General features: G+C 31.4%; 1 protein-coding gene across 2 annotated transcripts; it reads left to right on the plus strand.

Moving 5' to 3' along the window:
• Window positions 1–13,542: 13,542 nt before the first annotated feature.
• LOC142637309 (beta-galactosidase 17-like) lies at window positions 13,543–23,567 on the plus strand. Of its 2 annotated transcripts, XM_075811584.1 has the most exons (20): window positions 13,543–13,622; window positions 13,794–13,998; window positions 14,839–14,943; window positions 15,415–15,610; window positions 16,554–16,642; window positions 17,795–17,875; window positions 18,578–18,672; window positions 18,983–19,053; window positions 19,301–19,391; window positions 19,465–19,582; window positions 19,666–19,761; window positions 19,849–19,897; window positions 20,005–20,192; window positions 20,291–20,362; window positions 20,536–20,685; window positions 20,998–21,048; window positions 21,958–22,111; window positions 22,321–22,466; window positions 22,572–22,637; window positions 22,889–23,567. In XM_075811584.1, the coding sequence occupies exons 2-20, from the start codon at window positions 13,843–13,845 to the stop codon at window positions 23,000–23,002; spliced, it is 2,088 nt and encodes a 695-aa protein (XP_075667699.1). In that variant the 5' UTR covers window positions 13,543–13,622; window positions 13,794–13,842; the 3' UTR covers window positions 23,003–23,567. The 2 variants fall into 2 exon arrangements, with proteins under 2 accessions (XP_075667699.1, XP_075667698.1); XM_075811583.1 differs by lacking the exon at window positions 13,543–13,622 and having other exon boundaries at window positions 13,744–13,998.
• The last annotated feature ends 1,030 nt before the right edge of the window (window positions 23,568–24,597 follow it).

Here is a 24,597-nt window from a genome sequence, read left to right on the forward strand (position 1 = left end):
CTCATTTGAGAATTTTTTTTTGATAAGTACATTTGAGAGAATATATATATATATTCAATTAACAAAAAAAGGAAGAAGAAGAAGAGAAATGAAAGCAATTGATGCTACAGATTTGGAGTAAATACCCATAGCAATAAAAACCTGTTCGGTTTTAAACCTAAAAAACTATTTCTTGTAGAGGAATGATGGCTTCCAGTGTTGTTTGACAAACAACATGTGGGCACTCGAAACATCAAATGAAAAAAGATAGTATTGTTAAACTCTGTATGTTATGGCATTGATAAGAATAAGATAAAAATAAAATAAAAGAACAACATAATAAATCTACAGTAATTGATAGTTGATAATGATGATGAGAATAAATAAAAGTTGAAATGAAGAGTATTAGGGTATGTTTCAGAGAAGATGACAACGTTGTTTTTCAGCTTACCTGAACAACCTGAAATTGATTGGGCTGTGAGGGGCTTTACAAGTCAGCGGTGGCTGGGGATTGTGACTCCGGCGTGATGGGAGAGAGAGCAGAACGGTGGCTAGGGGTGGGGGCGTGAGGGGAGAGAAGAGGTGTGAGGGGAGAGAGAAGTGGGAAATGAAAAGAAAGAAGGAAAAGAAACACGCTGAACAAAAAAAAAAAAGTGGGAAATGAAAAATTGGGGGAAAATTTTTGCGGGAAGAAAAAAAAATCTGGGCGGAAAGCTTGTCCTATAGAGTTTTTATTTTTTATTTTTTATAAGGCTATATAATAATATAATTAGAGTTTTCTTTAATACTAATAATAATAATAATGCTTAAGTAATAAAATAATGGATTTTAGGGAGTACAAATTGAACAATCTAAAGGCCATGGCGATGTACAAATCAAAGGAGCAAGAGCTTCAAATGAAAATTTTGGGAAAAAAAAGTTTATGCATGTGAGAAATTGTGTGTGAACAATAAAAAAAATATTGAAAAATTTTAACTTTTAGGATAAAAAAAATGTTTTGTCTAATAACTATTGCAAAGAGTTATAAAAATAATGTTGTAGTCTAGTAAAAATTTCACGTCAACATTTAAATTAATAATAAATCACATAAAATTTTTTTTTTAAAAATCAATTTCTAAAATTTTTAAAAATAAAATAAGATAATTAAATTAGTTTTTTATTCCTTTCATTATTATTAATTTTTTGGAAGAACATGTTTATGTTCTTTGTACTCTCCCCAAAATATAACTTGTATTCTTAGATCAATAACAATCAAACGGTTGGATTTAGAGAAAGACGCGGTCAAAATTTAGTCAAAGTTGGTCAAATCCGGTTAAACTTAATAGAGGTAAAATTCATATTCAAATCTTGATCAATAGGATTGAAGAGAATGGTGACATACTGGTGTTGGTGGAATTTGAGACCAATTGGATAGTCAGATTGAGTAAACATAACCATACAAGTACACAGCACATGTCTATCATGCGCCATACTTAAATTTGAAATCTAACCATTAGATTTGAAGAGTATAATGAAAGGTTAATTCTAGTAAATTATGGTCACAATCAAACGATTGAATTTAGAGAAATGCGTGGTCAAAGTTTGGTCAAAGTTGGTCAAACTCAATCAAACTAAATAGATGGTCCCGATACCATTGGACTTTTTGAAATTCATATTCAAATCTTGATCATTAGGATTGAAGAGTATGGTGACATATTGGTGTTGGTTAAATTTGAGACCAATTGGATGGTCAGATTGAGAAAACATAGCCATATAGGTACACAACACCTGTCCATCACGCACCATACATAGATTTGAAATCTAACCGTTGAATTTGAAGAGTGTAATGAAAGGTTAATTCTGGTAAATTATGGTTACAATTAAACGGTTGGATTAAGAGAAAGGCGCGGTCAAAGTTGGTCAAACCCGGTCAAACTTAATAGATAGTCCCGAGACCACTGGACTTGGTGAAATCATATTCAAATCTTGATCATTGGAATTGAAGAGTATGGTGACGTATTAGTGTTGGTTAAATTTGAAACCAATTGAATGTCAAATTGAGAAAACATAACCATACAGATACACAACAAATGTCTAGCGATGGTTAATGTCGCGATAAAATAAAAATCTCAATGTTTTCCTTATCTCATTCACGTTTTAAGGTGGGGGGAGTCATAATCATTGCAATGGGGTTTTTGAAAAAATGGAAAACCTTTTAATTGAATTTAAAACAAAATTTTGAAGGAAGTGCTTTGGGTTAACTCCCCTATCACTCTCACATTTTGAAAATCCAATCGTTAGATTACATGTTTTATATGGTCTTAAGATGCATGCCAATTTTCATGCCAATCAGATTTAATTTACTATTTGATCTTTAAACTCATCTTTTATGCATTATTTTAAACTACAAAACTTGAATTTAGACAATTGATTGATGACCTGACTATTAATCTTTGATCACTTTGAAATTTTGTAAGTATGAAAAATATATAAAGATAATGTAATCTCACGGTATATTTTTTAAAATTCATATCGAAATAAGAAATATAGGGTTAGGTTCAAGTTACACCTGATGTAACTCTAAAAAATGTTACACCACCCAATAACTTATTATTGAATTCATATTTTGAAAATCCAATCGTTGGATTACATGTTCTATATGTTCTTAACATGTATGCCAATTTCATTGCCAATTTGATGTATTTTACCATTTGATATTTAAACTCATCTTTTATGCATTATTTTAAACTACAAAAACTTGAATTTAGACAATTGATTGATGACGTGACTATTAATCTTTAATCACCTTGAAATTTTATAAGTATGAAAAGTATATGAAGATAATGTAATCTAACGGTAAATTTGTCAAAATTCATATCGAATTAAGAAATATAGGGTTGGGTTTAAGTTACACCTGATGTAACTCTAAAAAATGTTACACCACCCAATAACTTATTATTAAATTCATATTTTGAAAATTCAATCGTTGGATTACATATTCTATATATTCTTAACATGCATGCCAATTTTCATGGCAATTGGATGTAATTTACCATTTGTTCTATAAACTCATCTTTTAAGCATTATTTTAAACTACAAAAACTTGAAATTAGACAATTGATTGATGACATGCCTATTAATCTTTGATCACCTTGAAATTTTTTAACCATGAAAAATGTATGAAGATAATATAATCTAACGGTAAATTTGTCAAAATTCACATCGAATTAAGAAATATAGAGTTGGGTTCAAGTTACACCTGACGTAAGTCTAAAAAATATTACACCATCCAATAGCTTATTATTGAATTCATATTTTGAAAATCCAACCGTTGGATTACATGTTCTATATAGTTTTAACATGCATGCCAATTTTCATGCCAATCGGATGTAATTTACCATTTGATCTATTAACTCATATTATATGCATTATTTTAAACTACGAAAACTTGAATCTAGACAATTGATTGATGACATGGCTATTAATCTTTGATCACCTTGAAATTTTGTAAGCATGAAAAATATATGAAGATAATATAATCTGATAGCAGATTTGTCAAAATTCACATTGAATTAAGAAATATAGGGTTGGGTTCGAGTTATGACTGACGTAACTCTAAAAAATGTTACACTACCAAAAAACTTATTATTGAATTCATATTTTGAAAATCCAACTGTTGGATTATATGTTCTATATGGTCTTAACATACATGCCAATTGGATGTAATTTACCATTTGATCTATATATTCATCTTTTATGCGTTATTTAAAACTACTAAAACTTGAATTTGGACAATTGATTGATGACATAGCTATTAATTTTTGATTACCTTTAAATTTTGTACGCGTGAAAAATATATGAAGATAATGTAATCTCACGATAGATTTGTCAAAATTCACATCGAATTAAGAAATATAGGGTTGGGTTCAAGTTACACTCGACGTAATTCTAAAAAATGTTACACCACCCAATAACTTATTATTGAATTCATATTTTAAAAATCTAACTGTTGGATTTCATGCTCTATATGTTCTTAACATACATGCCAATTTTTATGCCAATCGGATGTAATTTACCATTTGATCCATAAACTTATCTTTTATACATTATTTAAAACTACAAAAGCTTGAATTTAAACATATGATTGATGACATGACAATTAATATTTGATCACCTTTAAATTTTATAAGCATGAAAAATATATGAAGATAATGTAATCTAATGGTGGATTTGTCAAAATTTACATCGAATTAAGAAATATAGAGTTGGGTTCAAGTTACACGTGATGTAACTTTAAAAAATGTTACATTACCCAATAACTTTTTATTGAATTCATATTTTAAAAATCCAACCATTGGATTACATGTTCTATATGTTCTTAACATGCATGCCAATTGGATGTAATTTACCATTTGATCTATAAGCTCATATTTTATGCATTATTTTAATTGGAATAAATTTTTATTCACTTTTGAGAGAGAGAGAGAGAGAGTACAAAAGACTGAAATTCTTGAATTTTGGACTACCATTTTGAAGTTGAAAGTGCTATAATTCTTTTATGGGTACAATTGTTTAGAACATAAGGATAGAACTTTCTTATATAGGATGTATATTAAAGGTTTTTTTTTAGTCTGTAAACAAAAGGTTCATCTAAAGAGTAAAAAGTGCTATATGTTTATAAGTTTTTTTTTCTTTGAATTTTAGAATAACTTTTATCTCAAAAAAATTTTTTTTTTAGGAAGGTCAATCGTGGCCCTTGCAAATAATTTAGTGTTATTAAGGGCATATTTTTAACCCACACAAAAAAAACTTTTTGCAAGGGATTTTTATTGTCCCTCGGAAATAATTTGATGGGAACATTTCCCTCCAAAAATTTTGACATTTTAATGATTATTTGTGAAGGTCGATCCTAGCCCTCGCAAATAATTTAGTATTAGTGACGGCTTTTTTTTAACCGTCACAAATAATACACTTTTTGCGAGAGATTTTTAATTGTCCCTCGCAAATAATATGGAGGGAAAATTTCCCTCCAAAATATTAGTATTTGTGACGGCTATAACACATAATTGCGACAGCTATTCTTATTGGTCACAAATATTTCACATTTTACCAAGTATTTGCGAGGGCTTTATTTTGCCTTCACAAATAAGATTTTTTGAGAGGGCTTTTTGAATCCGTCAAAAATTCTTGGTCGCTAATAGGCATTTTTTTTGTAGTGAAATTAATATAAGAAGATTATATATCCTGGGAACTTCGGTGATATATGGAAGGCCTTTTCAGAAAGTTGGAAAGAAGAGGTTGCATTACCGTGGATTCTATTTAATACAAATTGAAGTTTAGTGATCATATGATGGCAAATATTTAAGTTTTTGGTTTTAGTGCTACCCTCTTTTCTTTCTTTTTTTAGCAATTCTTATCGAGTATGAACATCTACTTATACTTTATAGTTTCCTTTATGGATGTTATGTTATTTCTTTTATAATTAATATTGAATGGAGCATCTTCATTTATTTATACTATTACTGTGTTTGATCTCTCTTCCATTTTCTGTATTTTTTTTGAGCAAGTATATATGATTGATTGCAACAGAAAATGTCTAAGAACATATTATACAGGGGTATTGAAAATTGGTACCGCCCTCCCTAACGAGTTATAAGGGCGAAGACCAAGACTAAAACGGCAAATCCATTGTGCACATAAAAGGAACAAGAGGAAAGCAACATTAAAATTATTTTTTTCCAAATAATTAAATGATCTATTTTTTTTTTTTTGTATTAATAATAACAGTGTGAGATGGAGAATTTGAACTTTGGATACTTTTAAAACGTCAAGAAGTGCCAAAAATTTGAAATTACAAAGCTATTAGCGATAATTAAAGGGTCCATATAACTTGTAGCAAGATTTGCACATAGTGTGCACTAGTTCTTAGGCTCTTCACAGGAGTTATTGCTTTTTCTTTGTTGATCATTGTCGAATGGATTTTTTTGAGAGACCCAAATACACGGAGAACAAATTAAATTCATGGTATTATGAATTAAAAATATATATTTAAAAAGTTATGTATAATTGTGTATGTTGTGAAATTTTAAAATACTCGCAAGTGTACGAACCGTACCGAAGTATAGTTTGACAAGAACGAGGTCGAACCCACAGGCACTTGAATGAACGTAGAAAAATTAATTAAATCTTAACCAAATTAATCCTAATCTAGTTTAATAAAAATTGGTTGTTTTAAAATTAAATAAACTAAGCAAATAATCAAATTAAGCAAATAGTTAAACTAAGCAAATATATAAAGCAATAAAAAGATGTAAACAATCAAGGGAAAAGAATTAAGGTTTTGGAATCCGCCTTGTAAGTCATATCAGCATATATTTATGATCATTAATTTTTCCCAACTACTACATGATAATCTAGAAATCAATCTTGCTATCATGGAAAATATTCTCATTAAAATCCTTATTTTAAAAATCAAAAGCATGTTCTTCTTCGCTTCGTAAGTATAAAATCAAATCATCAATTGTATCCGTAGCCAAACAAATCACAAGATATATCCAATTCTAAAAATCAAATCATAAATTATATTCATTGACTAACAAATCACAAGCGATATCCAATTTTATAATCAAGAATTAATAAACCAAGCATTCAATTAATTAAGACAAATCCTAAATCATGAGAAAAACATGATTGAACTCATATCTAGAATCTCATCTTAGTCAATTGATATGAAGCAAGAACAATTTAAATCATTAAAGAACAACTATTGTGGGAAAAATCAAATCACATAAATATTACTAATAATCCTTAACAATGTTTCATCCTCAACCCTAATTATAAATTTAGCTACTCATAGTAATTAAAATAAAACACAAGAATAAAATATTAAACATTAAACTAGACAAATAAAATAAAACTAACTGTCATGGAAGAAAACCAAAGAAGTAGCCGCACTCTCTATGTTCAGCCCCCAGCCCTAGCACTGGCCCCCCTGAATTTTGCCCTAAAGAGCCTTTAAATAGGTCAAAGAATCCTATTACAAGTTGAATTCCCGTTTGGGGAAAATTCCAGATTTTTAGGCTTCACTTAACCGACAATTTTGGCCCATTTAACGTCAAAATTCGGACTTTTAGTAAACTACAAAGTTGTAGCCCTTTAAGTTAACTTTCCAGCCTAACTTGAATCATCTCGATTGGACATCTGACCCAAAAGTTATGCAAAAAATACTAACTGATGTGCAGGTTGGAATCCTAATCCGAATTGAACTTGGATTTGATGCAAATTTCCTTTGATTCCCTGCTCCAATTGGACTTAAATTTAATTGGGTTGGTCTTCTTTAACTTCATCATGGCCCTTGTAAAAGTAAAGTCCATTAGCTTTCTTCTTTGCACAAATCCACTTATTTAATTCCATTCTCCTACAAAAGATAAATTCATGCAATAAGATTCAATTAAGCACAAAATTGATTATTCACCATTATTCCAAAACCAAATATAAAATGCATGAATTACCTCAAAATAAGTATAATAATGCTTCTAACAATGATATAAATATGCAAAATTAAGTTATTATCAATGCACATTAGTGTATGTTATTTGAAAATTGTGTATATGTTAAAATACATAATTATAAATGTTGGGAGACTACAATTTGACTCCTTACAACTATTCTAAAAACAGACTCGCGTGGCGTGATGTCGAATGCCTTAAAAGATTTGAGTGTATCTTCCTTAATTATCACCAATTGGTTTTGAGGTGGAATGGCATAGCTCACGGTCCAACAATAAACATTCTTTGAAAAATTATGTGTGTTAATTAAATATATAAAATTGATTACGATCTTTAAAAAATTATATACATTGAATATATAGAATAGTATATGTTCTTTGAAAATTGTGCACGTTAAATTTACAAAATTTTATATAATTTTTGAAAAATTGTATATATTTAATATACATGTGTATGAATTATATTATTAATTTTGAAGATATAAATAATTTTATAAATTTTGAAGATATAAACAAATTTATATTAAAGAGAGATATGCAAGTTATTATTACATATCAAAGACATTATATAAGGGGATTGGTTTGGATCGAAAAGGTTGAGGCAGGTTTTATGTTTTATTTATTAATTTTTCTTTTTTGGGCAAAAGGCAGGTTTTATGTTTTAGTCCTTGTGTAGGCACAGTTTTGTAATAGAAAATTAGAAATGGAACAAAACGGATGAAGTGGACCAAACCGGACTGAAGTGGACCAAACCGAACTGAAGTGGACCAAAATAGACTGAATGGACCAAAGTGGACAAAGTGGATCTAAACTGAACTAAATGGACCAAAGTGTACTGATTTGGACCGAAACAAGAAGTATGTTAATGGATGTTTTTAGAGCAATTTTTGAAGAAAAATAAAATAGGCTATATCTATATTATCAAGAACCAAATTAAAAAAGAGTAGCAAAAGTAAATATAATTTTTTATTTTTGTTTTAATACCAAAAATGTCTCCAATCCATTGCCTAGACAAAATGGAAAAGATTGCATTGAAAATTCCACCTTAATGGTTGCTTTTAGAACACTCAATAATAGGACTCTTTTAACAAATCAACAAAGTACTCTTTGATACACAAATGCATACAAAGACAAACAAATTCAGTATGGGTAGGGATACATGCATCCAATTATCATTGTACTCACTGCTAAACCTATATGGACTAATTTACCAATACTCACGGTAAAAAGGAGGAAACCAATTACGTTTTAAAGAAAAGCCTTGCACCTCTTGAACTGTATTTTACAAACAAAATGTTAAGAAATTAGAAATAAAAAATCTTAATTTCATATGTACCCAAAAAGAAAATATAAAATTTCTTTAAAATATTGTAGGTCTTACAACGTGAATAATGGTGGTATGAGATTGTTGCTGTTGGAAAAATATTTTTCATAATTTGTATATGATTAATTATTTAAAATCATTGACTATGTAAAATTGTAAATAATACAATCCGTGTGACATGTGAGGGACCTTATTTTTTTTCATAAACATTGTACTTGGGCTTTTATTTTCCTTAACATGGAAGTCAAACCATTTTTAGAGATTATTAACTTTATTGTACCCGTCTCTCACACACATGCATCCACATTATTTACAATGATCCTGGATGGTGTAGGATATGTTACCACATTTTCTTTGCACACATGCACAATGTACATTCCGTGTGTGCCTAGAAGTGTTAATCATTACAATTTTGAAAATTGGCTTAATCCCTCTCTACTTGGTGTGTGTGTATATATATGGGCATAGGCACCAAGAAAGAAACACACAAAGCCAAAACTACTTGTCACACAAATTTAATTCTCTCTGTGCCTCTATCTCTCTCTCTCTCTTACATCTCTTGAAGCTAGCAAAAATGTCTTCTTCTGGAAATAAGAGCTCGTACTGCCCCTCTTGCAAGCGTACTGTCACTGTCGCACTTTGTGAATCTTCACACCCTCATTGCTCTCTTTGCAACCTGATATTGTGTACCTGCGAATGCCATAGCCATAACCCTATTCCTAAAACCACTACCAAAGAAACTGAAACAAACAAGGCTGAAGGTACTTCCAAAAGCACAAAAAAGAAGAGTCCCACTTCCAAGAATAATGTCAAGGAAAATGATCACCAAACAAGTGCAGCACAGGTGAACACTGGTGCAACTGTGAGGTCACAGGAGAACCCTACTCCACAAGTCTACCATATTTCTTTGGAATCAGTGCTTCAAAGCTTTGGATTGTTATGTACACACGGTCATGATGGTGCAAGTACTAGTTCTAGTGGTCGAGGCTCGGAGGATGATTATGCTTTCACTGTGGTGTGGGAGTATGATCCTAATTTGGGACAACGTGGCTCTAATAATTCTAAGTCCAAGAAGTAGGCAAGGCAAGAAGGTTTGGATAGAAGATGGTAATTACTTAAATCAATTTGGTCATAAGAATTTGGTTTGGCTTATTTTTAATTTTCTAAACATTAGTTTTGCTTATTGTTTTGTGACATGCGTTTGTTCTATTTGCATATTATTCTCTTCAGCCACAGGTTTGGGTTTGAAATGTTTTCTGTTGACAGTGTTATCAATTAATATAATATATACTTTCTTTACTAATAAACCACAAAATAGTAAAGAATGATGATATAGCATGTGCACGAAAATTTTAAAATATTATGAGGAGGCTTCCTCACCTCTATTTCTATCTAAATAACTTAATCTAGTTCTAGACTTATAGTCAATACATTGATGTTGATCATAAGTACTATCAAGTGACATCGAAACCAAAGCTCCATTGGGCTCAATTTTGTCACCTTCGGGGTCCTGCTTGTTCACATATGTTACAAATTCTGAAGTTGTGAATATATATATATATATATATATATATATATATATATATATTCATCTTTTATAAAATTTTGAAGATATAAAAAATTATATTCAAGAGAGATATCAAGTTATAATTAGAAAGGGGCAGGATCTTCAGTTTTAGTCCTAGTGTAGTGTAGGCACAATATCAAAATAAAATATACTTGTTTTAACAAGAGAGATAAAGTGAATAAAGGAGTTTTAGGTGATGTATAATTAAATTTTTTTTGTTGCTAAATGTATAATTACTTGAGTTGAAGTAATTGGGAAAGTTTAATGAAATTGGTTTCTTCTATTCTATTAGTTCCCTGCTTGTTATATCATCCATGCATGTTAGTCATGCCATCTTATCATTTCTTATTAATGGATTTTTTGGCCACCTTTGTTTGATTTCATGGATGGTGGTAAATACTAAAGGCAAGTTGATTTATTGGGATGTCTGTTTTTTCTTCAATACAAAAGTCATTGAGGTCTCACATTTTAAAATATGACATTATTTGTGCAGCTAAAAATTTATAAATAATGAAGATAAGAGAAGATTTTATACTATGGAACTTCGGTGATGGAAGGTCTTTTCAGAAAGTTGGAAAAAGAAGGGGCTGCATTACCTTGAATTCCAATATATATATTGAAGATTGGTGATATGATTACAATTAGTATTGTATTTGGTTTTAGTGCTTCTTATTTTTGTTTTTTCAGACCTATCTACATATATTATATAGTCTCCATTATGAATGTTATGTTATTTCCCTATAATCATATATGCAGCATCTTCATATATACTATTACAAAGTTTGATCTTTCTTTGCCCTTTCTATATTTTTTAAAGCAAGTACGATGAAAATTTCTAACAATAATATTCATTACACAGTGCAATTGAAAACTGGTATCAGCAAGGGACCTTTAACTAGACATAAGGGCGAAGCCCAAGACAAAAACTGCATATTTAGTATGCAAAAATAGAAAATTGGATCAAGAGGAAAACAGCATTACAATTTTCTGTTGGCTTATAAAAGCAGAAAACCATAACCTGTGGTCGTGTAACAAAATTGGTACATTTTAGGCTTTTGATGATAGGAGGGTTTTTTTTTTTTTTTGGGGGAAGGGGGGGGGGGGGGGGCATAGGAGCTATTTGAACTCATTATTTCAAGGTTACCGATTGCACTTAGAAAAAATTCATCATATCATTCAATATGAATAACAAAATTATTCATATTAAAATAAGGATACATTAGTATTCAAATGTGAGCATGTGAAAAGTTCGGAGGTGTGTCTGGTTTGAATTTTAAGGCTAGAAACAGGCCTATTAGAACGAAATGGAAAATTTACAGTAGTCCCACTATTTATTTTCTACCTATTTCTTGCTTGTACTTTTTTTTTTGTTTTAGTCCTTAAATGTAGGTTGGTTCAATTTTAGTCTCATAGGTATGACATTGGTTCAATTTTTGATTCTTTAAATATTGGAGTGATTCAGTTTTCTGTTAATTGCGTAATGAAAAGATAGACAAAAGGGGACTAAATTGTTATATTTAAAAATATTGAAGGACCAAGTAGAATATTTAAAATTGAGGAAATAAAATCGAACTCTCATATTTACGAGACAAAAAATGTACTTCGTCTTAAATCTATAATAAATATAAAACTGAAAAAATTTGGCTTTTGGGCAACCTCTTCATATTGTGTCACGTAAGATTGGTAAGTACTGATGTGTGTAAAAAGAGTGATGTGTGTGAGTTTAAAGTCTTGCATTACACATTCAAGAGTTAAGCCCTTGAATGTATCCTGTATTGTAGAATTTCATATTTAGACAAAAAATAAACAAGAAAAGGAAATCCATATTTTGTTAAGTTAAAGAGAATTGCTAAGTCAACATTTTTCACAACACTTTTACAACAAATCCTAAACAATAATAAGTTATTATTGCATTATTTGTCTTAATTTGAATCATGCCATTGAAATTACTTGTCAATTAAGTGTAGGTTATGATTAGTGGAAAATAAAAAGTAATATCACTACAAGATCCATATGAACACAATTGTCCACCACCCACAACATGTTATGGAAAAAAGAATTGGGGTAGAAATTGTGTCCGCAACAAACTTGTAAAAATAAGACTTGTTCAAATACATCAATGGTCTGTACACATGTTATGTTGAACAATATGGCGTTATATATATTATTATACTGTAAGCATCGTCCCCCATCATGCATCTAGATTTGCAGTGCATGGGATCATTAGTGGCCTTCCCTTTTGCCCTTTGTAGTCTCATCCATCAAACAATAACATCCCTTTATTTTATTTTATTTTATTTTAAGAAGACTAAGTATATTTAAAACATACACAGAGAGAGAGAGGGGAGAAACATGATTCTACTCTCTTAAGACCAACAAAAGAAACGTGGCCATCCAGGTGTGACCGCGTGTCTAAGAAAGAGAGAGAGATTGATTTACAATGAAAAAAAAAAAAATCATTTTTCAAAAAGCATTTTCTAAAAAACTATATCATTTTCTTATGCTTGATAGTTGGTAAGGCCTTAAAATGAGTTAAAAAAAAAAAAATTTATTGACTTTCCATATTTAGCTTTGTATGAAGAATAATTCTTTTCTTTATATAGTTTTGCCGGAGATAAGGTTTTTATCCATAAAATTTTAGTGAAAAACAATTTTATCTCATGCCAAGCTAAATAAAGAAAATTAAAAGATACTTTTCTTTTATCCTATTTTTTTTTCTAATACTATCAAACACATGAAAATGCGAAAAACTGTCTTCACATAAAGGTTTTCATTAAAACAAACATGGGGTTCTATAGACAATAAACTTTGTAACTTTTTTTATAAGAAGTGTGCCCTATCGATTATATCATTCTTTTAGGCTCACTTGATGCAACTCGCAAGAAATTATTAGGTCTAGTAGAAAAGACTACTAAAATAGTTATCTCAATCAATTAAACTCTGTCACCTATGCAGATATGTGAGTTAGCTTCCAATCTAACAATAGAAAGAATATATATAAAAAACCACCATGTGATGTCATATTAGTTCACAGGACCAAAAAGACCACTTCAGCAGTCCTCTTAGTAGACTTCTTCAACGGTATTTTCGATAAACCTAATAATTTCTCGTGGTTTGGATTCAAAGTCGGTATAAATCCATTGACATGCAAGTGTATTTAAAGAGAAGATAAGAAAAGAATTGTCACCTAATTAGAGGTCGAACAATCATTTGTTCACTTCATGATGAAGGTCTACACAACTAAAGTCCAGAGTTAAGATGAAAAGGTTAGAGAACCTAAACCGTCCAATCAGATTTCATTTTTATATTTTTAATAGATACACAGGCAGATTTTATTTGTCAAAAAAAGACAAACTTTGATTAGATTTTTTTTTTGTTTTTGAGTTTTAAGAATTTTTCCCAAGTAACGTCTAACGGTCCCACAAACCATGATATAGAGTCCCAGTGTGTCTGTAACATCAATAGTCAACCTCCAAATTCTCAGCAATGGCGAGGAATCGAAGATCAGGAAACAGAACCACTTTCTTCTTCTGCACCTTCTTCGCTATCGTTGCCTTGTGTGCCTTCGTCCCTGTCTTTGCTCCTCTACCTTCTCTTTCCTCTCACTCACCCCATGACCTTTCTCACTCTCGACACAAGAAAGTGAGTCTCTTTTTCTCTCTCTCTTTTTGTGCTCATTTGTCTTTGTAAATGCAATTCTATGTGATATTATTTCTGGGTTTTTGATTTATTGATTAGTTTGATTAATTTCATATGAAATGTTTGAGTATGCAGTGTGTTTTGCTTTGATGGGAAAGTGTAGGAAAGTAAACGAATTTAGTTCTTGGGTGTTGATAATATTGTCTTTGTATATGCAATTCTATGTGATATTGCTTCTGGATTAGTTTGACTCATTTCGTATGGAGCTTTGAGTTTGATGCTGAACAAGTAGCACAGTGTGGTTGGTTGATGGGAAAGTGTAGGAAAGTAAGAGAATTTAGATTTTGGGTGTTGATAAGTTTTGTCTTTGTAAATGTAATACTGGGTTGTATTGTTTCTGGGGTTTTGAGTTCTGGTTAGTTTGTTTCGTTGGAAGGAATTATTAGTACTTAGGTCAAGAGGAGCGTTTGAAATGAGAAACAACTTCAAGTTTTGGATATTAATGAGGAATGTGTCAAAATTTAACTAATTTAGAAATCAGTACTGTAGTCAAAATTAAAGCTTAATAATTTACTTTATCTGTGGCTTTTCTTTCTTCCTTAGCTAACAACTTGATCATAGTAAAATATTCTAGCTTGATGATTTGCACTTAAATCTTGGAACTGTACTGCCTTTTTTTGCTGGGGAATTGGTTGGAATGATCTTTTGGCTGTCAATCATAGACTTATAGCTGATTTTCATGCCATATGCATTCAATTGTTGTGTTGATTTTGACAATTATTCTCTTGATTTTGAAAGAGCCTGTGAGTTTAAGGGATGAGGCTTTTATTCTCTTGTTTTCAGGATACTGCTAAAAAATTCGAGATTGCCAATGACATGTTTTGGAAAGATGGACAACCATTCCAAATTATTGGTGGCGACTTGCATTATTTCCGGGTTCTTCCAGAGGTGTTCTTATAGTAAACTTTTCAGAAATTAGTACCTTATCAATTTATTTGTAAGAGAAGGGTACCTCTATTAGTCAATGATACCTAATAAGATGCAAAAGATTTATAAAAATACTCAAGCCAGCCTTAATATTGACCAATAGAGACAACAATAAGGTATTGCTGATTTGTTGAAAAACAAAATTATAATTTAATATGATATGACAGAGAAAGATAAACTTTAATGAGCTTCTGTAAAATCTTATACTTGACATAGAGAATATATAGATATCCAATATATAACATGCTGATTAAAAACTTATGGAGCTCCTCAAGCTTCACATATGTGCAACTATTCCCTTAATATGCTTTAATAACTGATTATGCTTTGTGTAGTTTTGGTCTACTGGAAGTCTTTGTGGAACACAAATATTTCTCTGTTTAAGTTAACTCTTGCTTGTTGTGATGTGCTGTTTGTCTTTCATCACTGCAGTATTGGGAAGATAGACTGTTGAAAGCAAAGGCTTTGGGCTTGAATACTATCCAAACTTATGTTCCTTGGAATTTGCATGAACCAAAACCTGGAAAGCTAGTTTTTGAGGGGATTGCAGATATAGTATCTTTTCTCAAACTCTGCCACAAACTTGGTTTCCTTGTTATGCTTCGGCCTGGGCCTTATGTATGTGCAGGTCAGGCATTACTGTAAAATCTAGGTGCTTTATAATTTGTTATTGGACATTTTGAAATTTACTGCACATGACTAGGTTACTAGATATACATATTCATATTTAATTTCTAATATCAGTGCATACTGAAGCTGGATAATTGCTTTATGATCTATGGTGCACCATTATATGGTTGATTTAAAAATTAAAAAAATTAAGTAGAAAAAAAAAATTCTTTAAATAATATAAATTTAGGCTGTATTATTCTTGGTGAGAGACTATGAGTATCAAATAAATTTTTTTTTTTAATATTTCCATTTGTGGAAAATGATTTTACTTATTTAATTTTCCACTTAACAAACAAACAAAACCTTAGTCACTTCCTGCAGGTGATGATTCATATAATTTTTAGGGGTCTTTAGGAAGTTCTAATTACATAATGATGCCAAGTACTTCTCCCAATCCTTGGTCCTTTTTGAAAAAAAAAAAAAGTTTTACCCAGTGCATAAAGCTCCCACTCTTTGCAGGGTTTGGGAGAAATCATGGTAGGCTTCCTTACCCCCAATTTTGAGAGATTAATTCTCAGACTATAAAACTTGTGATTTGTAAATATGTTTCTTGCTAAGTAAACATTTTCCTGCAAGTCATTGCTGGTTGATTTATACAAAAGGGTGAAATGGCTTGTATTTCTTGTTCAATGAGTGTCCTCACTTAGCTATGGTATTATAATTTAGTTTGCATATAATATATCAAATCCTCATAGATGATTGATAAAGGCATAAATTTGTTTCCTATGAGGTGCTGTCATTCTTTTGACCCAAAAAAGTTAGAGGTGCTCCTATTCCATCTATCAATCTTGGCTGTTCTTCCAACAAATCATTTTTGTATTTCTCTTGTTGTTGTTGAACTTGACGATGAGATAATATGTTGTTGACATGACAATTACTGTTCTTCATTTCTGTCTCAGAGTGGGATTTGGGGGGTTTCCCTGCCTGGTTACTTGCCATAGAGCCAGCTATCAGACTAAGATCATCAGATCCTGCTTTCCTCCACTTAGTATGTTTTCTTTTTCATAGCTGTTTAATAAGTTACAAATATCAGCACAATCAATTTTTTTTTTTTGGCACGTTTTGCATGCTTAGTAACTAGGTCTCATGGATGTCATTTTCATTTGAATAGACGGTAACAGTTTATTCTAAATGAGGAAGCAACCTAGCAATAGTTTATTAGGTTTCTTTTTTTTCTTTCTCTCTCTCCTTTTGTTGTTGTTGTGAATGGTAATCACACACATACCTAATGGTTTTTGAACCCCTGACCTTTCCCTCCACCCATTCTTATGTGGGAGGTAACCTTTGAGCTAAATCTTATAGCCTTAATTAGGTTTCTTCTTAAATTCTTTATTCAGCTAGATAAGAAAGTAAAGTAGTGACTGTATGCCTTTCATATATATATATATATATATATATATATATATATATATAAGTAAGAAAAAATATATTAATGACACTACAATATGCAGGAAAAACACATAGTAGTCAAACTGTATGCCTTTCATATTATGTTATTTCTTTTACCTCTCTCCTGATTGTTTTATTTTTCTCTTCAGAATTTAAAAGATTGAATATTTAATTCGTTGGACTTCCACTACTTGACATTAGTGGTACTTAAAAAGGACATTTCAATTAAGGGAGTAACAGAGGCTATAACTTTAGATAGAATAGCATAGAGGAAAAGTATACATGTGGCTGATGCTAACTAATCTTGTTGAGGATTGCTGACCCCAAAAAATTTGGACCAAGGCTTTGTTGTTGTCCATTGTTTGACATATGATAGATCTCTTGAAAAATATAGGGAAAAAAGGTTGAAGCAATTTTTTCTATCTTCATCTGTTTTATTTTACAAGTTAATTGTACCATAACTCTATGCTGTACCCAAAAAAAATTATATTGCAAATGCTGGGTGTAATTTTTTTGTTCTGTCATAAAGGTATAGCCTTATAAGTCCATCTAGGAGGTCCTAAAATGTTTGGGTTCATAACAAGGCTCTCTTTTGCTGACCTAATAATGTTTTGTAGATTCTGTGAAATCAAAATGATTTAAATTTTGATTGAACTATCTTTCGCATTGTAAATCACTTAATTGTCTCTTTATATTCTTTTTTACTATTCAATGTTTACTATGGAATCATATCTATTGTGAACTATTCAAGGTTGAAGGATGGTGGGCAATCCTGCTTCAGAAAGTAGCTCCTCTTCTTTACGAAAATGGAGGCCCTGTTATAATGGTTCAAGTATGTGGATATATTACTCTTTAACTAGAACTTGTTTTGACGACATTTAACTGATAAAAGATGTAAAAAATTAATGAGGACATAATTAGGGTTAGATTTCCTGTTTGCAAAAATTAAGCACCATCTCATGTTAGAGACTTTAAATTAAAGATGGAAGGTGCTAGTCATTAAGTTTTGAGAATTATGTAAAATAAATTCAAATTCTGGGCTTCCAATGTTATACATAATGAGTGGGAAAACTTTTAAGGATTATAATTGAACAATTAGATTTAAGGTGTAGTTATTTTGTCATTTCCCCCCCCTTGAAAAATGGTATCATGGATCATAAGTAGTTCCTCCTCTATCAACTTTTGGTAATATTCTCTCCATCTTTCAACCATATGACCAAGGGAAATAAATAACATAAAAGGGCTATATAAGAACTTACAAATATCTATGTAGACAATTGGGTTAAAAATATGGACACAAGTATTGTCTTTAAAATGGAAAGGGAATGATAATTACATTCCTCTTCTATATGCATCCTCCAGGGAATCCAAATAAATCGATTAAATGGGATAACTGAAAATTTATGATTGCATCTTAATCATTGTTCAGATTTTTTTAGGTTGTCAAAGTTGTTAACTTCAAGTTCCACTGAAGTGGGATTGTTTTAGATTTCAATGTCAGTAAGATTCTACTAATGTGAGATTAATTTGTCAGATTGAAAATGAATATGGTTCATATGGAAATGACAAAGCTTATCTTCATCAACTTGTCACCTTCGCTCGTAGTCACCTCGGGGATGATATAATTTTGTAAGATGTTTTTTCTGTCTTTAGACTGATCATCTTGGTTCTATGTAGAAATATATCATGTTAATCTCATATGTTTATGTCTACATTTTGTAAAGTTTCATCCTTTACTTAATTTATTGTATAAAACCTTCCATAGAGGTTATTTTATTATTTTTATTTTTATTGTTATTGTTATTGTTATTGTCATTTATTGTTTTAACACTTTCCCTAAAATGGGATTCAAACTAATGTTTCAGGTTATATTATATTGAGTCATTGATTTCTTCTTTAATCATTCATCCTTTCTTGATTGGATTTTAATGGTTTTTAGGTATACTACAGATGGAGGTACTAGGGAAACTCTTGAGAGAGGAACAATATCTGGAGATGCAGTATTTTCAGGTAAATTTCAACATCAAAGTTTAATCTTTTATAATACATTTTCTAAGTTATGAATACTAATCTTTCTCATGATTTTCTTTCTTTGTTACTGTTTATTTATTTATTTCAGTTATCAATAACTATTTAATTCATTTTTGTATGTTGTGAGCATGTTTCTCTCTGTGTGTGTATTTGCATATGAATATATGTACATTGGCTATCATCCAAGTAACTCATAACCTACTCTTTAACTAACTCTGGTATGTAGCTGTTGACTTTACTACTGGTGATGAGCCTTGGCCAATATTTCAGTTACAAAAGAAGTTCAATGCCCCTGGAAAGTCACCACCACTTTCAGCGTAAGTGTCTCGCTAGTAATTCATATTTATATAATGGTCAGTGGTTCAATTCTCATGATGCTTGTTGCTTCAGGGAGTTTTACACAGGCTGGCTTACACATTGGGGAGAGAAGCTTGCAGAGACTGATGCTGATTTTACAGCAGCTGCTCTGGAAAAGATTTTGGCTCGAAATGGTTCTGCTGTGCTTTATGTATGCACTCAAATTCCAGTACTTGTTTCTGTTAACTGATCCCTTTCATGGTAATACTTTGATCTTGGCTTTCTAATTTCTAGATGGCACATGGTGGTACAAACTTTGGATTCTATAATGGAGCGAATACTGGTGGAAATGAGTCTGATTACAAGCCTGACCTCACTTCTTATGATTATGTGAGGAAATATTAACTTGCTTGTTGTAACTTCTATATTGACTGCTGGTGCATGATAAACACACTGATCTGATGCCTCTTGTTCTAGGATGCACCAATTAGGGAAACTGGTGATGTGAACAATGCAAAATTCAAAGGTATATTTAGTACACTTGGAGCCAACTTAAATTAACTCAAATTTTATGTTGCAAGTTATGATCATGTTAAAAAGATGTTCTATTTATGAAATTTCTACTGCTTTCAGCAATTCAGAGTGTTATAAAGAAATACAGCGCAAAATCTCTTCCTTCAGCTCCGCCAAATAAGGAGAAGGCAGGATATGGACCTATTGACTTACAGAAAAAAGAATTTTTTTTTGATATACTTAATAGGATAAACTCCATTGACATTGTTAAATCTGAAAACCCAATTTCAATGGAGTCTGTGGGCCAGGTGAGTAAGCATCATTTCTTGTAGCTTATACATTCCTTTGGATATCGAAAAACGCTGCATGCTCTATGTTGTTGAAATTGAATGTTCTTCATGATCAGATGTTTGGGTTTTTATTATATGTATCCGAATATGCTGCAAAGGCCGATGGAAGCGTTCTATCAATACCAAAGGTGCAGCCTTCCCTTAAGTTTATATTTAAGCTGATTAATTTGATGTTTGCTTTGTTGCTATTTAATCATTCTGTTTTATTATCCAACGAAAGCAATACTATCATTCTTGGATCTTAGGGATTAGGATCTATGAAAGTTTGGAAAAGAATTTAACTTCTTAAAAATTATTGCAGGTTCATGACAGAGCTCAAGTTTTTTTATCATGCTCTTCTGAAGATAATGGTGGCAGACCAATTTTTGTTGGTACAATGGAAAGATGGTCAAATCAAATGCTTGGCCTTCCTAAAATTAAATGCATCTCCAACATCAGCTTATATGTTTTGGTGCTTAACTACCCTGTTTTTGTTTTTACTATTATAATTATCATTTGACTTAGGGCTTTAAGCTTATTATATGAGAATGTTGTTATATTTCCTGGCTTGGAGTAATTATTAAAGCCATGCTACATAAGAATTTCAATATGCAATGAATTCTTTTGTTACTATGTTAGTGCTAGGGGGTTCTCTGCAATATATATATATATATACATATTCTACATATGTATTATTCATACCCAGAATCACACACAAAGTGAATTTTCTGTATTGATGCTATAAATAATACAATTTTTACTTAAGTGTTTTCTGTTCTTGTAGGTTGAAAATATGGGTCGTGTAAATTATGGGCCATACATATTTGACAGGAAGGTAAGTATCTTGCAAAATAGAGAATTATATATACATATATATATATGTGTGTGTGTGTGTGTGTGTGTGTGTGTGTGTGTGTATGTATTTTCTAAATTATGAGTCATGAAGAATGGAGTCTTTTACTTCATTATCCAAAAGACTGCATTCTGGAGAATTTTTTAACTGAGTTCTAATCCTTTGTACTCAACATATTACTGAAGGTTATAAGAAGAAACTTTGGTTCGTTTTAATTCCTCTATGTTAAAAAACACTTAACTGAGTTCGTGTGGTAGTCAAATCCTTAAGAATATTATTTGTAACTGTGCAGCATGGTTATCTATTCATTTATTGTTTTCTGTAAAGTTGACACTAACTATATAAGAAAGCAGCTATCAATTTAATGAGTAATGTTAAAAACCTCAAGTTGTTAAAAAATTGGCAGGATATGCAACAAGAAAGAACCTTAATGCCTAATACCAATACTAATGCCAAACAACAAAATATGGAGTCTTTTTGTCTTTCTTATTTTATTGTTTCCACCTATAGTTAATTGTTTTAGTAATTGGTAGAACTGACATTAATTGTTTAAATCAAATTGCCAAATGAGTAAAGAATCATAGTCCAGATTGTAAGTAATATGATTTTGTTCTCATCATCTTTGTTATTATTACTGCACATTTGGTTTCAATTATTAAACAAGGAATTTCCATCAAGTAAATATCGCATTCAATTAATAAAATTCCAGTGATGTAAGGTATATATATACACTTAATTAAGTCTCTATATTATATCTTTCCTATACTTCGCAACTGAAATTTCAACATTGCACTTTTTTCTCCTCCTGACATCTTTAAAAGACAGTGCTTCCTAGTATAACGGATAATATCAACTGGTCTTTCTTTCTTTCTTTCTTGTTTTTTTTGGCAGGGTATTTTGTCTTCTGTTTATTTGGATGGGAGAATTCTGCACGGATGGAAAATGTTCTCATTTCCATTTAACAATCTAAATGACGTCCCAAAAACCAATCCTGTCATTGCATATTCTGAATCCATAGAAAAATCAGCCCGCAGAAAAGCCAAAGGTTAGTCTAGTCTTTTCTCTGATAATGATGAAAACCAAGCATAATGTTCTATTCTACTCTTTGTGTTATTTTTCTCTATTAAATATCTCTGATCATTCTTTGTTTGATCAAGCACAACTCCTATCCATGTTCCAAGCATCAATTAGTGAGGTTATGAATAATGATGGAGAGAAGAACATTAATGGATAGCCATTGACTTTCATATGCAGAGAATGTTTCAAAAGAACCATCATTCTATGCCGGCCATTTCTCTATTGACAAAGAAAATGATATTAAAGACACATTCATATCATTCAACGGTTGGGGTAAAGGCATTGCATTTGTCAATGAATTTAATATAGGAAGATATTGGCCAGTAAGCTTCCTGTTTCCCTATTTTACATGGTTCCTTTGTGGTTTGATATTACTTTTATTGTTGTACTCATTTTCTGTGAGAATTGATAAATGGTGCATTTTGCAGATGAGGGGACCACAATGCAGCCTTTATGTCCCTGCTCCAGTTCTTAAGCAAGGGGAAAATGTTGTGGTAGGAAATGTCTAAAGCTATATTTCCATCTTCTAGTTATCAAATGTTGATGTTTGTTTTGTGATTCTTTTAATGTTGTAGTAGGCTAAATTATTACCATCTAGATTCATAATTAGAGGTTTCTTTGGTGTCATTCATTTTAACATGTATATTTTATCTCCCGTCTTTTAGATTATGATATATTAATGTCGTGTTTTTCCTACTCTTCACTCAATTGTTATGCTTGAACTTTTCAATGGTTTTAATTACAGGTTGTACTTGAGTTAGAATCTCCAAGCCCTAAACTTGTGATACACTCAGTTGATCAGCCAGACTTCACATGTCAGTTGATCAGCCAGACTTCAAATGAAGATCAAGTAAATTGAAGATGCATCGGCTATAAGATACCATGTAATACAGAACACCCTGGTTCTTGTTTGTAAACATGGAAAAGGTGAGAGCTTAATTGTTGACTTCCTGAAGATCTTTCCCATACTTGGTTGTTTATAGCAAAGGAGAATGTGTCATTTTTTTGAATCCTCTAGAGGACATATTTAAGTGTGATGAAGAATAAGCAGATGGTAGAAAAGGCTTCTGTCGGAACAATAGAGAGTCCAGTAGGGATTGAGACCGGGCAAGTGCAAGTGCAACCCTCACCCCAAAAAGCTTCTTGGAAGAATCTGCCTTGACTATTGATTGATGTTTTAACTTTATGGTTTTCTGTTGTCTTCCCTTTCTTTGGTTGTAATTTGTAAATACCCCTCAAACCAAAGGCAAAGCTAAACATGCCCCAAATTTGTGATTTTTTCTTTTGGCATGTATAACTTTACTGTAATTTTAAGATTTTGATCCACAGGCATACCTTGTCTTTGGTGACACATTTGGTTTTGTTATGAATCATCCTTTGCAATTAGTATTGAATAACAAGTCATATTGACGCATTACTTGAAATTATTATTTGACTAGTAGTCATGCAATGCATCAATAAAGTTAGTAAAATTTTATAATATTAAAAACGATACCATAAACTAAGATTGAGCCTTGTTTTAAATTGATGAATCATATGAATTGCTTGACATGACCAATCGTTATAAATTCGAACGACATTAGTACTCTTTGTTCAATGTAAATCAACAATGTCTTCTCTTTTATTTTAGTTTGTATTTCGACTTCCTGTCAATCTTACAATTCAAAATCTTAGAATTATTTTTTTTATTTTTTAAATATTGACATATCAATCTTCTATTTCATATGGTCTGTATATTGTCTTATATATAAGGTTTGCAATCCAAATACCTCAGGGAGTAATGACAAGGGTATTATAAAACATTGATATGTCAAACTTCATTTATTTTATAATTGTGCGTACCCAAACTTCTCTAGGTGGGCTGGGCCTAGGATTGGGTTCACAACTTATTTGTATAGTGGGCTGAGTGTTTCCTACTATGGGTAGTTCTTGGCCAATTAACCTAATGACGCCCTTTCTCTCACAGATTCTTTTTCTTTTTCCTTTGCATGTTGCTCTCCCTCTAGCGATGCTAATACTATTACTCCTTTGCTCTTTGTTTTCTCTCTCCAAGTGCCAACCCCTTCCTCACATTCTATTCTCCTATTTATAGCTTGAGATGGGTGGAGGTGTTATGATTACTTCCTGATCTCACTCGTGCAGAGGGGGTCCAATCCTATCATTTCTAATAAGCATATGCTCTGTTGGGAACAGTGATAATGGCATTGGAACTGGTTCCAGCCTTCAAAAAGGTTATTCGGCAGCAATACTACCTATGGCATTACTAGGCTGTCGAGCACATAGACTGCCCCGAGCAAGTGCATTCCCGATAAAGTTATAAATTGATCGGCATGTGCCTGCTTTTAATACGATCATGACTAGGTAGACCTAGTATGGTATTCAGGCTGAGATTGGGCCTTAAAAAGTGCCGAAACCAAGGTCCAAGGCCTAATGGACATGGGGTCACGCATCGTA

The sequence above is a fragment of the Castanea sativa genome, chromosome 5, assembly GCF_040712315.1.
Source record: "Castanea sativa cultivar Marrone di Chiusa Pesio chromosome 5, ASM4071231v1".
Lineage (NCBI taxonomy): Eukaryota > Viridiplantae > Streptophyta > Magnoliopsida > Fagales > Fagaceae > Castanea > Castanea sativa.

Excerpts from the sequence above, each read along its gene's own strand:
- LOC142637309 (XM_075811584.1), top strand. The coding sequence starts at position 13,843 with ATGGCGAGGAATCGAAGATCAGGAAACAGAACCACTTTCTTCTTCTGC. Across the intron at positions 18,673-18,982 it reads CTCGGGGATGATATAATTTT|GTATACTACAGATGGAGGTA; the intron begins GTAAGATGTTTT and ends AATGGTTTTTAG. Across the intron at positions 20,686-20,997 it reads ACATCAGCTTATATGTTTTG|GTTGAAAATATGGGTCGTGT; the intron begins GTGCTTAACTAC and ends CTGTTCTTGTAG.